At 43.9% G+C, this 13,783-nt stretch overlaps 1 protein-coding gene across 1 annotated transcript in view; it reads left to right on the top strand.

Moving 5' to 3' along the window:
• The window catches only part of LOC109906720 (E3 ubiquitin-protein ligase Midline-1-like), a 44,368-nt gene extending 36,897 nt beyond the window's left edge, over positions 1 to 7,471 (top strand). The window contains exons 5-10 of the mRNA XM_020504579.2: positions 834 to 982; positions 1,153 to 1,280; positions 2,097 to 2,240; positions 4,764 to 4,925; positions 5,164 to 5,371; positions 5,639 to 7,471. Coding sequence (XP_020360168.1) covers positions 834 to 982; positions 1,153 to 1,280; positions 2,097 to 2,240; positions 4,764 to 4,925; positions 5,164 to 5,371; positions 5,639 to 5,987 — 1,140 coding nt within the window. The 3' untranslated portion in view covers positions 5,988 to 7,471. The remainder of the gene's footprint in view (positions 1 to 833; positions 983 to 1,152; positions 1,281 to 2,096; positions 2,241 to 4,763; positions 4,926 to 5,163; positions 5,372 to 5,638) is intronic.
• The last annotated feature ends 6,312 nt before the right edge of the window (positions 7,472 to 13,783 follow it).

The following is a 13,783-nucleotide window of genomic DNA, read 5'->3' as shown; positions in this document are numbered from 1 at the left end:
CCAAGGGGAATTGGACCATGCTTAATTATCAAGATGTCCAACCTACATGGCATGTCTCAATTATTTTTACTGACTGACAGAGTTGGAGTTCGCTCAAAGCTAACTATTTGTAGTCAGAGAGGAAATGGAAATGACTTCACACTTTGTGTTACTTTTACTTGCTTCATTCCCCTTACTGAATTTCTGTTGGCGTTGGAATTATCAATAGCTGTCCAGGGTTAGTCAGAAACCAGATTCCTGCAGTTCTCTAAATGACGGGACTTCCTTCGTTCCTTCCTGGTCTCGTGTCAGGACTTGAGTCAGGAGCGGGGCCTTAAAGTAGAAGTACCAATATCAGGGGCCATGGAGGCAGTTTAGCTCTGACCTTTCGGCTGGAAATGAAAACCTGCCTAAATAGAAATCCTTTATGGTGGACGGTTGCCGCTAAGACGATAGAGAGACAATTTGGTATTTTTTCTTGCTCCCACACCTCTGGCATTGTCCAGATATAGGATATGGGTGAAAAGTTGTTTCATATAAATACCAGAAAATTGCAAAAAAAAAAATGCACATTTGAATGAAACCAAAGATTAGTTGTTCAGTTTAGTGTGTCAGAAAAGGTTGATGAGGGCAGTGTCTCTGACCTAAATACAACATCCAACCAACCACATTTGACTGCCCTCAATCACTCTCTCTTAACCTCTCATTAGGTGAAGAGAAAGCAACATGCCAAAAACATCTGGATACAATCCCAAAAAGTCCCATCTGGGCTAAATCTCTACCATCCCTGACATGGGATTCAGTTAATCACCTTCAACCCATTCTAACCCTCCTCTGTCCTATCTGCTCTATAGGCGGTCCGGATCAGGAAGCTAGCCCAGCAGATCTCCAACTGTAAGCAGTGCATCGAGAGGTCCTCTGCTCTCATCACCCAGGCCGACCAGACCCTGAAGGAGACGGACCACGCCCGCTTCCTCCAGACCGCCAAGAGTATCACCGAAAGGTGAGCAAGGCCAGCACGGAGGTTGTGGTAGAAATTCACTACAAACACCGGCTCTGACTAACCATTGACAATTCACAGTCAATCAACACGACCTCTGGCATCCTATGAAAATGTGCAACATAGTGGGATAGTTGTGAACTAAACCCTCTGGGATTATGTGTTTGTGTTAGGGTTTCCATGGCGACCGCCTCCTCTCAGGTCCTGATTCCAGAGATCAACCTGACGGACACGTTTGACACGTTCGCTCTGGACTTCACCAAGGAGAAGAAGCTGCTGGAGAGCCTGGACTACCTCACAGGTACAGAGTACAATCAGCTCTATTTAATAGAGCAATATCGGTATATTGTGATAATGTAATAATAATGTGGCAATATCGTGATATACTGTGATATTGTTGCCTATATTATGATATTGCTTCATGTCATGATGTCAACTATATCAAAGCACTGGCAATATATGTCCCTATATTCTATTGTCAAGTGCAAGAGTTGACATCTCTCTCTACAACCATAACCTAAAAATGTGGTTGTATGCACTTAACTGTGGTCCAAAGTTCCACATCTACATAATGCCAAAATAGTCCATGTTATTGCATATTATTGCAGTACCCAAAATAATTATACATCATATGAATAGATTTATATGAGTTTGTGGAAGAGATTGTTGTTTAGTCTTTGTGATGGCAGAGGGCTTCGCTTGAGGGCTGGCTCACTAAGTGAATCACTCTGAGTCATCGATGTGCACTCACTGGCGGAGGGGGAGCGCGAGAGAAGGAGAGGGGGGGGGGGGGGGAGAGAGAGCGAAAGGGAAGGAGAGATGAGAGAAGAGAGAGATGAGAGAAGAGAGAGAGGAGGGTTAGGGAGGGGAGGGGAGGAGAGCGAAAGATGTCATCAGCCTCTGCTCAACTGTCAGCCTCTGAAATATCATCTGGGCTATGAATTATCATTAGCAAACAAAAGCTTGGCAATTATTATAAGTCTCTAGCCTTCAGTCCTCCTTTAAGAGCCACAGTACTTTGTTTGAGGTAAATCAACACGCTCAAAAGGTGAACCACTGTTATTTCATCATTATGCCAGAGCACACATAACATAACATTCTCCTTTCCCTTATGTAGCACCAAGTCCTCCGGGCATCAGAGAAGAGCTCTGCACTGCATCGTACGACACCATCACCGTCCACTGGACCTCAGACGACGAGTTCACAGTGCTTTCCTATGAGCTCCAGTATGCTATCTTCACAGGGCAAGCCAACATTGTCAGTAAGTATCTGGGTGTCGGCAAAAATGCAGTCACACATACCAGGTACACCTCCAAGCACACAACTATCTTCATAGGTCAAGCCAATGTTGTCAGTGTGTATCAGGGTGTAAGTTAAACTACCCTCTGGCATACCAGGCACACCACCAGACACACAATGGTATCTTCACATGGCAAGCCAATGGTGCTAGTAGGTGCACAGAACGCCTTGAGAGAACGCTTTGTGCTCACAGAACTCTCTCCTGATGATAACTTTTGTATTTTCCAACTCAAAGCCCCGTGATGATTTGGGTGTAAAGCTAAACAGCTGGAGGACTCAAGAACCAAAACCGAATCATGTGTTTCTTCTCACCGAGCCTGTTGACTAGGGCCAATGGGGTGATCTCAAATCTCAGGATCTCAGCTTGAGTTATTGCAGTGTCAAAGGGGACAGAGTGGAATGGAGAGAGGGAGACTAGCTGACTCGGAGCGAATTACAGTCATAACACGAATCAGTGCTCAGAGCCCTCCTCCCCCACGGATCACGCCTGAATGCCACGCTCATGCATACTTCGCTGGGCAAGCAATATAAAATGAGATCAGGGGATGGGAAATATAGCGGTGTGTGGTTTGATGAAAGCGGATGGCTAGCAAACAAGGTTATAGGGTGTCATGAGAATAAATAGGATATGATCACCTCTCTTCACTGCAAACGTGAGCATTTTAGCAACAACAACAAAAAGAAGAAACTGAGAAGTACCAGAACTATAGCTTTAATATTGCAATACAGCATCGGTGTTGCTGCAATTTGGAACAGGAGCAGTTGGCTTTTTCCACGCTTAAATCATGTTGAAAACTCCAGTGCCCCCCAAGTAGAATGACTTTTTGAATGTCTTTCGGTACCAATATACAAAATGAATGAGCATAAATGTATAATAGAAGTCTACCATGTTCACCCTAGAATGATAATTGAACGTAACATTGAGAAGGTCCTTTACCAACATCAGCACTTTTCATGAGGGGTGGCGTAAAAACCCAAAGTGACACGTGTTTTTTTTTCCCACTTCCTCCTCTCCTCATTCTCTGCACACGCTATGTTTTCTTCCCGCCCTAGTTTCACATCCAATCACCAGGTCTAAGCTCTGGACTGAGGCTGAGGTGTTGTCACAATGTCACATCTTTGAAATGACACTTCAGAGGAAAAGGGGTGACGGCAGACTCTGGCCCCACAGGGTCTCACTCAGGGTCATTTAATTGCTCACTGTGTTTTCTCTCACCAATGTAAATTATGTGTGACAGGCACGCCGTTCCAAAATGGCTGCCATGTGTGAGGTGAGAATGGCATGTTTCCATTTAAAATATTGGCAAATGGCAGCCTTCAGAACACACGTTAGACATGATGACGGGGTATGATGGTACATGGTAGCCTTTAGGGACGGACAAAAAGGCGCAATGGCTTCACGCTCAAACAGATGTCGCGTGAAGCTTACGGAGAATACACTGTGCACTCAGCACGATGGCTGTTCTGGCAGAGAATTAAGCCTGCGGGCATCAATGTGGCACAGCACGGCTTAGTATAGGCCTATCAATGTACAGCACAGCCAGTCCCACGGACATGGAACAGCACAGCAATTGAGAGGTGAATGACCCCCCCCATCCAAACACCTACAGTAACCACATGAAACAACAGAGTAGAGTGAATGGCAATATATATGGAATATGTTGGATCATTAGAAATGAATCACTATAAATGGCATAATGCTGCGTTGCATACTGGCTGACTTTTTGAGCATCACTGGCATTTGTCATAATGAATTGACTTTGTATGATAAATTACCCCTCAATTCCCCTTAAATCTACTACACCCTCCGATGCCAAAGTCATATTGGACAAGAAGCATTGTCTGAACACACTGATCATGAATCCTTCCCCTCTCACTATGATTAAAAGGCCTTAGAATTGATTGAGGAAGTGACTGATTATGGAATTTGGACCACTCCTCTCTATCCTTTAGCTCTGGTCTCCTAGGATCACATGAATCGACTTCCTCCCCTCCTGACACAAACAGACTCAAACCTACACCTTTCTCTAACTATAGATAAGAGTTCGCCAAACTAAAGAATAAAAATATACAATATGTTTGGGAAATATGGACTTAATTAGGTGAATGTTTATATTTGGTCCAAGTATGATACTTACACTGGCTGAGGATTGGCTGTCTCTGCAGCTGGCAAAGCAAATCATTTCCTCATTCTGTGACAATTAACTTTGCTTACGTCCTGGAATTCAGCAGGTTACGAGTGACCTAATTAATTGATGATGTTTGCTTTTCAAAGTTTATCAAGGCCACAATACTTCAACAACAAAGTATATGTACTGTACATGTGCAGTCTGCGTTATTGGTCTGTTATAGCCACTCTGTGTGTGTTCATGTGACTACGTGTGTGCAAACGGAAACATTTGTGTGTTCCCTCATATGCACCAATGCATAGCTGAGTGTGTATGCATGAAGACATTGTAACTGTGAGTCTGTTTCTCCCTCCCAGGCCTGTGTAACTCTGCAGACAGCTGGATGATTGTGCCTAACATCAAGCAGAACCACTACACCGTCCACGGCCTGCAGAGCGGCACCAAGTACATCTTCATCGTCAAAGCCATCAACCAGGCAGGTGCCCGCAGCAGTGAGCCAGGGACACTCAAAACCAACAGTAAGGGCTCCACATTCATTACGATTGAAGGAAACTTGGAATTATAGCATGCAGTCTTAGAGAAGTATCTTGTGATTCTTACCTAATATGGTCACCATATTATGTTTCAATACGGTGTCTATACTATACATTATACATACACTATACACTATACATACAGCTGCTGCCTTCATAGCCTATCCTACCCTAGCCCCTTGCTAACTTAACCATGTTGTCTCTCTCCGTCCTCTTTGTCCAGGCCAACCTTTCAAGCTGGACCCCAAGTCCGCCCACAAGAAGCTGAAGATCTCCCATGACAACCTGACGGTGGAGCGCGACGAGACGGCATCGAAGAAGGGACACGGCCAGGAGCGCTTCACCAGCCAGAGTAGCTACGGCGTCGTCGGCAACGTTTACATCGACAGCGGACGCCACTACTGGGAGGCCCTGATTGGAGGAAGCACATGGTGAGTTAGACCTGGGAGACATGATGGAACAATGTCTTGCTCTGAGCCACATGGTTTTTGGCCTGTTGGATCTGGCTGGGTAGAATGACAGAGATAGAGACCACATTGTAAGTCACTTAAAAGCACATTTACACAATGTTGTCAGAGAAAGATTCGATGCACATTTAATAACTACGAGTATTTAACACTTGGTAAGCGTTCACAAGTGTTGAAGTGTTTGAGTTTTAGCGGCAGGCTAACAGTGTCTTCTTACTCATTTCTCCGCAGGTATGCGGTGGGCATCGCCTACAAGTCGGCCCCCAAGCACGAGTGGATTGGCAAGAACTCGGCCTCCTGGGTCCTGTGCCGCTGCAACAACTCGTGGGTGGTGCGCCACAACAGCAAGGAGCTGGCCATCGAGCCTTCACCCCACCTGCGCCGTGTGGGTGTCCTGCTGGACTACGACGCCGGCTCACTTACCTTCTACGACGCCGTGGGCTCGCAGAACCTGCACACGTTCCACGTGTCCTTCGCCCAGCCAGTGTGTCCCGTCTTCAATGTGTGGAACAAGTGTCTGACTGTCCTCACGGGTCTGCCCATCCCCGAACACCTAGAAGGGTTGGAAACCCAGGACTGAGACCCCCTGGGAACTAGAGTTCCACCGGGCCAAATCAGACTAAATTGGGTCGGGTTGGGTTAGATTAAGCCACCTCCAAGGCACTTTGGGCCACTATGAACTAGAAAAGGCCATCCGCAAACTTGAATCATCACAGAAAATGTCATGCTACCACCTCATTTTATTTTAGGCACTTTGGACCACCCCTTGGGCCAACAATCGCACAGACCACCCTCGATTCAACCACAGACCGTTTGACCACAGACCGCTCTTTGCAATGGGAAAGAAGGAAAGAGCTACGTAGCTGTACAGTTGTGAATTATAGCTTTGCCAAACTCCCACCTTCATGATTATGGAACTAAAGTAGCCATGAATTTAAATGTTTTTACTACCATTTTCTTGTGCTTATATGACAGATATGAATTATTGAAATGTAAGAAAATAGCCTAGATAAATTTCAATATGCACATCTTCCCTTACATTTACACATTGCTCATACGTTATTTATGGTCAGTTTACTAGACATAGGAGACATTTATAAATCTAGGGAAATTATTTTGATGCAATTTATCGATGTTACTTTCTAATCTAGAAAAAGTACTGTGTCCTAATACATTAATGTGTAAATTATACATATTTTGTGACAAGATAATTACTTTCTTCCTTATAGTACCTTAAACCCACAAGTGTAAAAGTACCGTTGCATTTTAGACAAGCAATCCCTGCTTGCATTGCATTTTTTATTTTTTGTCATGTTTTGTAATGGGATAGGTCCCTCTTTGCAATGGGATAGGTCCTTTGTAGTTCAGCCATGCATGTTAGTGAGTATCTCTCAGGTCTATTCCAAATCTTGTTTTCATCCATGGAAATAATGCAAACTACTTTGTCCTCTCCTGAGTGAATACTCACTTCCTTCTGTACTTAGCAGGTGTCACAAACCCAAACTGAAAAACACTTCCACTTTGCTGTTAGGTACAGTGAGGACATGACTAATACAATCATCACTCTCATTTCACTTACAAACTCAGTCATTATTTCACCAAGGTCGATGCCACCACGAGCCACAGCTTGACCTCAGCTTGACCACTGTATGACCCAGTGACCATGAACTCAAATGTTGTAGGATACGTCTCTCCACCACACACAGGCACTCCATGATGTACATAACATATTATGTTCTCTTTTACTCTTGTCTTCTTTCAAAAGAAGGACCATCTGGATATTTGATAGATAATCGTTTTGTTTTTAAAGGAACAAAATGGATCGGTTCACTCATTAATTTGTGTCTTAGGTGTGGTTTGAGATGATCCTTTCCTTGTATTGGATGCAGCGATGATCTGCTCTTTAATGTTGCCACAAAAACGGTTTCATTTCTGATGTATGTTTGAATCCGGTGGACACTATTTTAGGAAAGAGGATCGGAATGCTTGTGTCACTGTACAAATATGAAGTAGCATTTGTCGATTGTCAAAGGTTCAATAAAGTGAGATACATTTAAACTTTTTTACTGCCTCCTGTACTGTATAACACACACACACACACACACACACACACACACACACACACACACACACACACACACACACACACACACACACACACACACACACACACACACACACACACACTTTGTCGTAAACATCACTTTATCAATACACCACATGGTCTTGTCTGTTTCCGACCATCAACGTAGCCTAATATATCGTTTTTTCTCTTTCTAGACCCTTGCCTAACATACATGTTTAACAACAGTGTTTGGGAAGGGTGTGTGTGTGTGTGTAGTCCTTCATGTATGTATTTGACCTAAAATGGTACTCCACTGAGTAAAAACTGTGATGACATGGAAAACTGATTGGACCAAAAAGTTATCAATGTAATTTAGTCTTAAGCTGAATTCAATGACAGGGTGAAATCTTTGATTGATTTCACACTTGCATCATTTAGCAGACACTCTTATCCAGAATAGCTATGGTTAAGTGCCTTGCTAGAGGCTCGTCAACTTGGGGATTCAAAAAAAGCAACCTTTTGGTTACTGGCCCAATGATCTTAAGCGCAAGGCTAACTGCCGTCAACATATCACATTGAATTCACGTTAGTTGACAACTCAACCAAATGTAAATCAAAAATAGATGTTGAACTGATCTGTGCCCAGTGGGATGGTACGGTGATTCTCGCAGCTCTTACACCAGCCCAGGAAATGGTTAGGATGACATGATTTTCAATGACATCTCTTTTGGTCCCCCGGTAGAAAAAGCTTTAGGGACTTGCTGTGTGTTTGGTGTGTGCGTGAAGACATACGTACGTTGTGCATGAGTGAGTGTATGTGTGCATGCGTGCATGCATGTGCGCGTGCGTGTGTGCATACATGTGGGCATGCATATGTGACTGTGTACATGCATGTGTGTTGATCATGAACTTACAGTGACCCTGCACATCAATTACAGGTCAGTGGAGGTCATGACTGAGCAGGAGCGCTGTGACATTTCCCTCACGGCTGGATGTTTGGCCAACACACCAGGAATCTTAGCTACCCGTGAAGGAACTGCCCAGAATCACAATTTACAGACACAGGAAGTGAAGGACAGTCGATAAGAAGGAAATAACAAAAACAAATGTCTACATCAACTGCCTTCATTCAATTTGATAAACATTGTCTGGTTTCGTGTGACTATTTCGTTGTATAACAGGCATCTACACACATTTCAATAGGACACCCATGTTGCTGGTCTCGTATTAAAAGGAAAAGAAACCGAAAAAGTTGTCCACATAATTATACTTCACATTATGGCTCATGATACTCTTTGCTTTAAACAAAAAGTATTATATCAACTGTGGATGCCGAGTCAAGTCAACTCCATGGAATGGCCAGCAGAGGCCAGTATAATGTGAAAAGAAAGTACTTCATCCATAATCCATAACGTCCTTTGGGGAAAATCAAAGAAAGTCTTGCGCCAATGTCTAACGGTCAGGGTAGTGATTGTAATAGGATTAATTACAATAGGACCACACATGCTGAGTTGAATCTGTTGTAGTCTGGCTCTTAGTATGGGTTATGGTTAATATCTCTGATACAGGCGTCCGGCTATCAACAATGATCTGACAGTACTGATTGTACTTTATCAAAACAACATCTGAATTTGGAGTACTATAACATAAACAACAAAAACACACAAAAGAAAAGATCCTATTCATTCACTGACTACAGCTGTTCCAGTAATCAACGTTGGATCCTAATGAAAAGCTTATCGGTTCCTCTTACGCAATGTTTTGCTTCCTGCCGTGTGATAAATTGCCGTTTGATTTGCTGTGCCGCTGATGGATCATATGAAGGCTGGGAAGCAATTCAATCGGAAGATTTTAGTCCTACTGCCCTGGGCCCAGGTTTTTCTAAAGTTATCTGCCTGGACTTTGCCTATCAGATAGGATTAAATGTATGGAAATAGAATGAATAGAATGGAAGTCCCCATTCAAGTAAATTGTTTGTCAATTCTATTCATTCTATGTCTATGCATTTAATCCTATCTGATAGGCAAAATCCAGATGGGTAACTTTTGAAAAACTGGGCCCTGGGATTACAGGATTATTAGGATAGATACATGAGAAGGGAGGAGTTTTTGGAGTCAGTTGTAAACAAGCATCATTTTTGCTTCCTTCTTTCCTGGTCTGGTCGGATGGCCTTAATGTTCACAATACGTGATTGCAAAGCACAACAAATGGCATAGCGTGACAACCCTGACTTTAACATGACACATAATGCACCCATAATTCACTGTGTAAAAACACATGGAGACTTTTCATCAGATTGATATGGTTTGTACCAGCATAGTCAGACAGAGCATGCTCTGTATCCAGTTACACCAGTATTCACAGGCAAAAAAGTTAAGAGAACATGTCAAAGAGGATAGAATTTCACAGCGGATACAATTTCTTGAGATCATCATGTCTCAAGTGAAGATGGGAAGGTCTGTAATCACAACTATTAGTATAAATATGATATCCTCCTATGTTCCCTCCATCAAGCCTAATCAGAACTGGGAAGGTATCAGGTCTGTAATCTAACATCCTAATAGTTCTGATGATCTTTTATCAGACCTAATCATAACTGAGAATAGCGGGGGAGCTCTCTGAGAGCTGGGTCAGAATAACAAATGATGCTCTCGTTTCACCTTAAATCATATTTTCTCCTAGCCCTCTCTCTCCATTTGGTTGAGGCAGCTCTGACAGCTCCTGTATCTGCCTGCACCACTCTCTTACATCCCCACTGGGCAAGTTCAATTAAGAGGCAGCTCACAAATACGCTCAATGCAAAGCTATGGACTCTCTCTCTCTCATTCATTTAGTCAGTCAGCGAGTCAGTTTCTCCATCCTTTCATAATAGTCAGCAGTTTTATCCTGACAGCCAAGAGAATCCAATTATTTTGCACCCCTCAATCCTAAAATCTTCACCGAGGGTGAAACAAACTTGGACAGGCCCCCCTTTTACCACTGCAGCAGCTAATTAAGTGATGATCATTTATTGGGCTCCACATTTGCTTTTGTGCTTTCAAGCCATTGAAAAAAAGCAGCTTGAGCAGCCGAGTGGCTGAAAACGATAAAGCCATAAATTAAAAGGTCCCCCGCATCAGCGCTAACGTGTTACCTAGGTGTTCCAGTCTTCTCCCTGACCTTTCCCTTCCACTAATCTACAAAGTAAGAGCAGATCCAATGGGAATTGAGATGATGAGGGCAGCCGAGCAAAAATGAATGGCGAGGTCACTCAGGGACGTGTGCAGCCAGTTTCCATCCGACCGTTAACATTCTGAAGAGAAGCTCTACCTGACACTGACTCCCAGACACAGGACAGCCCCCTGGCTGGGTGGAATAGCAATGGCAGTGGCTCACCACAGTTTATCCCTCCCCCCTCAAGATCTGAGCAGTTTAACAGCACATTTCCCGTAATTCATTTGTTCACTTGTTTTTTTTTGTTGCCATGGCTATGACGTGTTCATATGCTATCTGGGGAAGGGGGGTAGGGATGCTTGGTACACCAGTGGCCAATGGTGAAAAAGCAAAGATCCTCAGTTATGTCAGCCCAGGTTCAAGCGGCGCTGCCTTTAAAAAAAAAAGGAAGATAGCGGAGAGATGATGTGAGACGCTGTGACTCAGTAGGTTGAACAGACAAGCAGAGGTTTGTTTGCACAGGGGGGTGGGATGTGGCGGGGGGGGGGGGGGGGGGGGGGGGGGCGCATCGCAAGGCTAATTGCTTATGGATAACCTGAGCAGAGTCCCCTTGGAGAGAGATTTGGAAGTTGCACTCTCCCAGGTGACACTTAAATGGCATTTTGCTGCCCCTGTTGTGTTGAAGGGAAGACAGCTCAGGATTAGATGCGCCTGCCCGCCCGCCCGCCTGCCTGCCTGCCTGCCTGCCTGCCTGCCTGGAAACATACTGAAACGTTTCACTCTTACCGTCTCCTACAGCATCACACAGATGTCATTCCCATAGACTTTACAGATTGTGATCTGAATTGCCACCTGACCATGACCAAATATGTAAGCAGTCACCCAGCATTTCCATGTGACAATTTATCATCGAATAACTAATGATTAATACAAAACAATTTAAGACAATCAAAGTTTATCAAGCCTTATTGCTTAAATAATGGTGTGTATAGACAGTATGAACAGTATATGAATAGCAAAGGTGTGTACGACAGTAGTTATATAGGATGAGCCTTGACTAGAATACAGTATATAGATATGAAGTGGGTAAAACAGTATGTAAACAATATTAAAGTGACCATTGTTCAATGACTCTATATACAGGGCAGCAGTCTCTAAGGTGCAGGGTAGAGTACTGGGTGGTCGCCGGCTGTTAACAGTGACTGAGGTTCAGGGCAGGGTACTGGGTGGAGGCACCTGTACTGTCTCCTACTTCGAGATGGTAGCAGGGTGAACCATCCGTGGCTCAGGTGACTGAGGTCCTTGATGATCTTCTTGGCCTTCCAGTGACACCGGGTGCTGTAGATGTCCTGGAGGGCATGCAGTGTGACCCCAATGATGTGTGAAAGCAATATCTTTAAATACATCTGGGAATTCTGCAAATATGACCCTTTTTCAGACATATACATGACAAAGGTTGTCATAATTGCATTTGATTTTGACATCAAGGATATTATTTCTCTCTTCTGGAGTTTGCCATTGAGGAGGAATTTCTCTCTCCTCAGGGGACAAAAAAATGCACATTTTCTAATTGAAAAAACAAACCCAGCATATTGATTCACTTTGATATAACATCCCTTAACTCTTCTTGATGATAGGCAAGATTAAAAGAAATGTTCTTACCAGGTGAGTTGTGAGGTGAATGGGAATGATACAATTTCTACATCTGAACAGCAGAGGGTGCTGTGGACACATGAATGAACCCGAGTGGATGCTTAGTGGACTGGGAAAACCTGGCTTGGCGCCTCATGGGGCCTCATTTCTACCTCTGCAACACTGCCGTGCAGAGAGCTAACACCAAACAGAGGCAGCAGAGACAAAGCTCATGCAAGACAATGCAAAACAATGCTTCATTCTCATTCGGTTGGTCACGTTCGCTTTCTATGTCGCCCATCCTTGCTCCAAACCGAGAACAGTGTGTATTTTTGTCAGAAAATACATTTCCACCATGTTTTTACTCCAAGCCTCCCTCAACCTGTTCCCAAATTCACGACCCTCCATGTTTGCTACTTCCTGGGGGCAGCAGGCGAAATCATGTCTTTTAGGAGATGAACGTCCACATTCACTCCCGGCAGTTAGTGTGCTGAACGCATACCGGAGTGACACAAACAACCTGGGGATGTTCGGCTAAGTTTAATATCCATTTGGCGTTGTGATTTTAATGGGTCAGCACGACTCCAGTGAGACGAGCGTCAGTCGAGAGATTCTCCAGTGCACACCTTAATTAAATTAAGTCTGATGCATAGCAATGCAATCCAGCTTCATTCGCTACAGAAGACTGCAAACAAATAGCATTGATACTATCTATACATTGTATCATTGGGGTGTACACTAACTTGGGCTAACTGCTCTGCAGATACTGAGCAGTAGATAGAGACAACTAGACTACATTTCTAAATTTGAATTCAATCATTTGGAGTCTTAGGAGTGCAGTAAAAGGTTGTCCATTAAATAATAATGACTAATGAACAAAGGAAAGATTTGACCTTCTGGTGGTGCAAAACCTGACCTGATTAAAACACTAGTGTAAAAAAAAAACACGAGTGTGTGTGTACGTGTGTCGGGCGGCGCTCGGCGGTCGTCGTAACCGGTCAACTAGCTGCCACCAATTCCTTTTTCTTTTCTGTTAGTTTTGTATTGATTGTTTTCATCTGTTCCTTATTTGTTGTTAATTATTGGCTCAACACCCACCACTCCTAGCTATCCGTGACAACGTGTGTGTGTGCCTGTTTATGTATGTGTACAAATTCAGTGTGTGTGTGTTTCTCTGAGTTAGTGTGTGGATGTCTACACATGCCTGTGTGTGTGCTTCTGTCTGTGTGTGTGTGTGTGTGTTCCTCTGTGTGACTGTGCATGTGTGTGTGTGTGTGTGTGTGATTATGCATGTTTTACCATAGTCCCTGATATTCTTCTCACCACGTCTGACCTGTAGATTGACAGGGTCCTCCTCGAACCTTCAAGAGGAGAGGGACTGAGAGTCCTGAAAGTACTGGAAGAAGCACCAGGGTCCTGAGGAGGATACTTTAAAGCACTTCGTAGGAATAGTCAGCCAGCAACACAACAGGGGGATTCAAGGCATCACTCCTTCAATCAACCTGTAGAATTGGAGTGAGCTGCTC

This window comes from Oncorhynchus kisutch, linkage group LG16 (assembly GCF_002021735.2).
Source record: "Oncorhynchus kisutch isolate 150728-3 linkage group LG16, Okis_V2, whole genome shotgun sequence".
Lineage (NCBI taxonomy): Eukaryota > Metazoa > Chordata > Actinopteri > Salmoniformes > Salmonidae > Oncorhynchus > Oncorhynchus kisutch.
The sequence above is the reverse complement of the archived record's forward strand: the minus strand, read 5'-3'. Positions and strand labels throughout refer to the sequence as shown.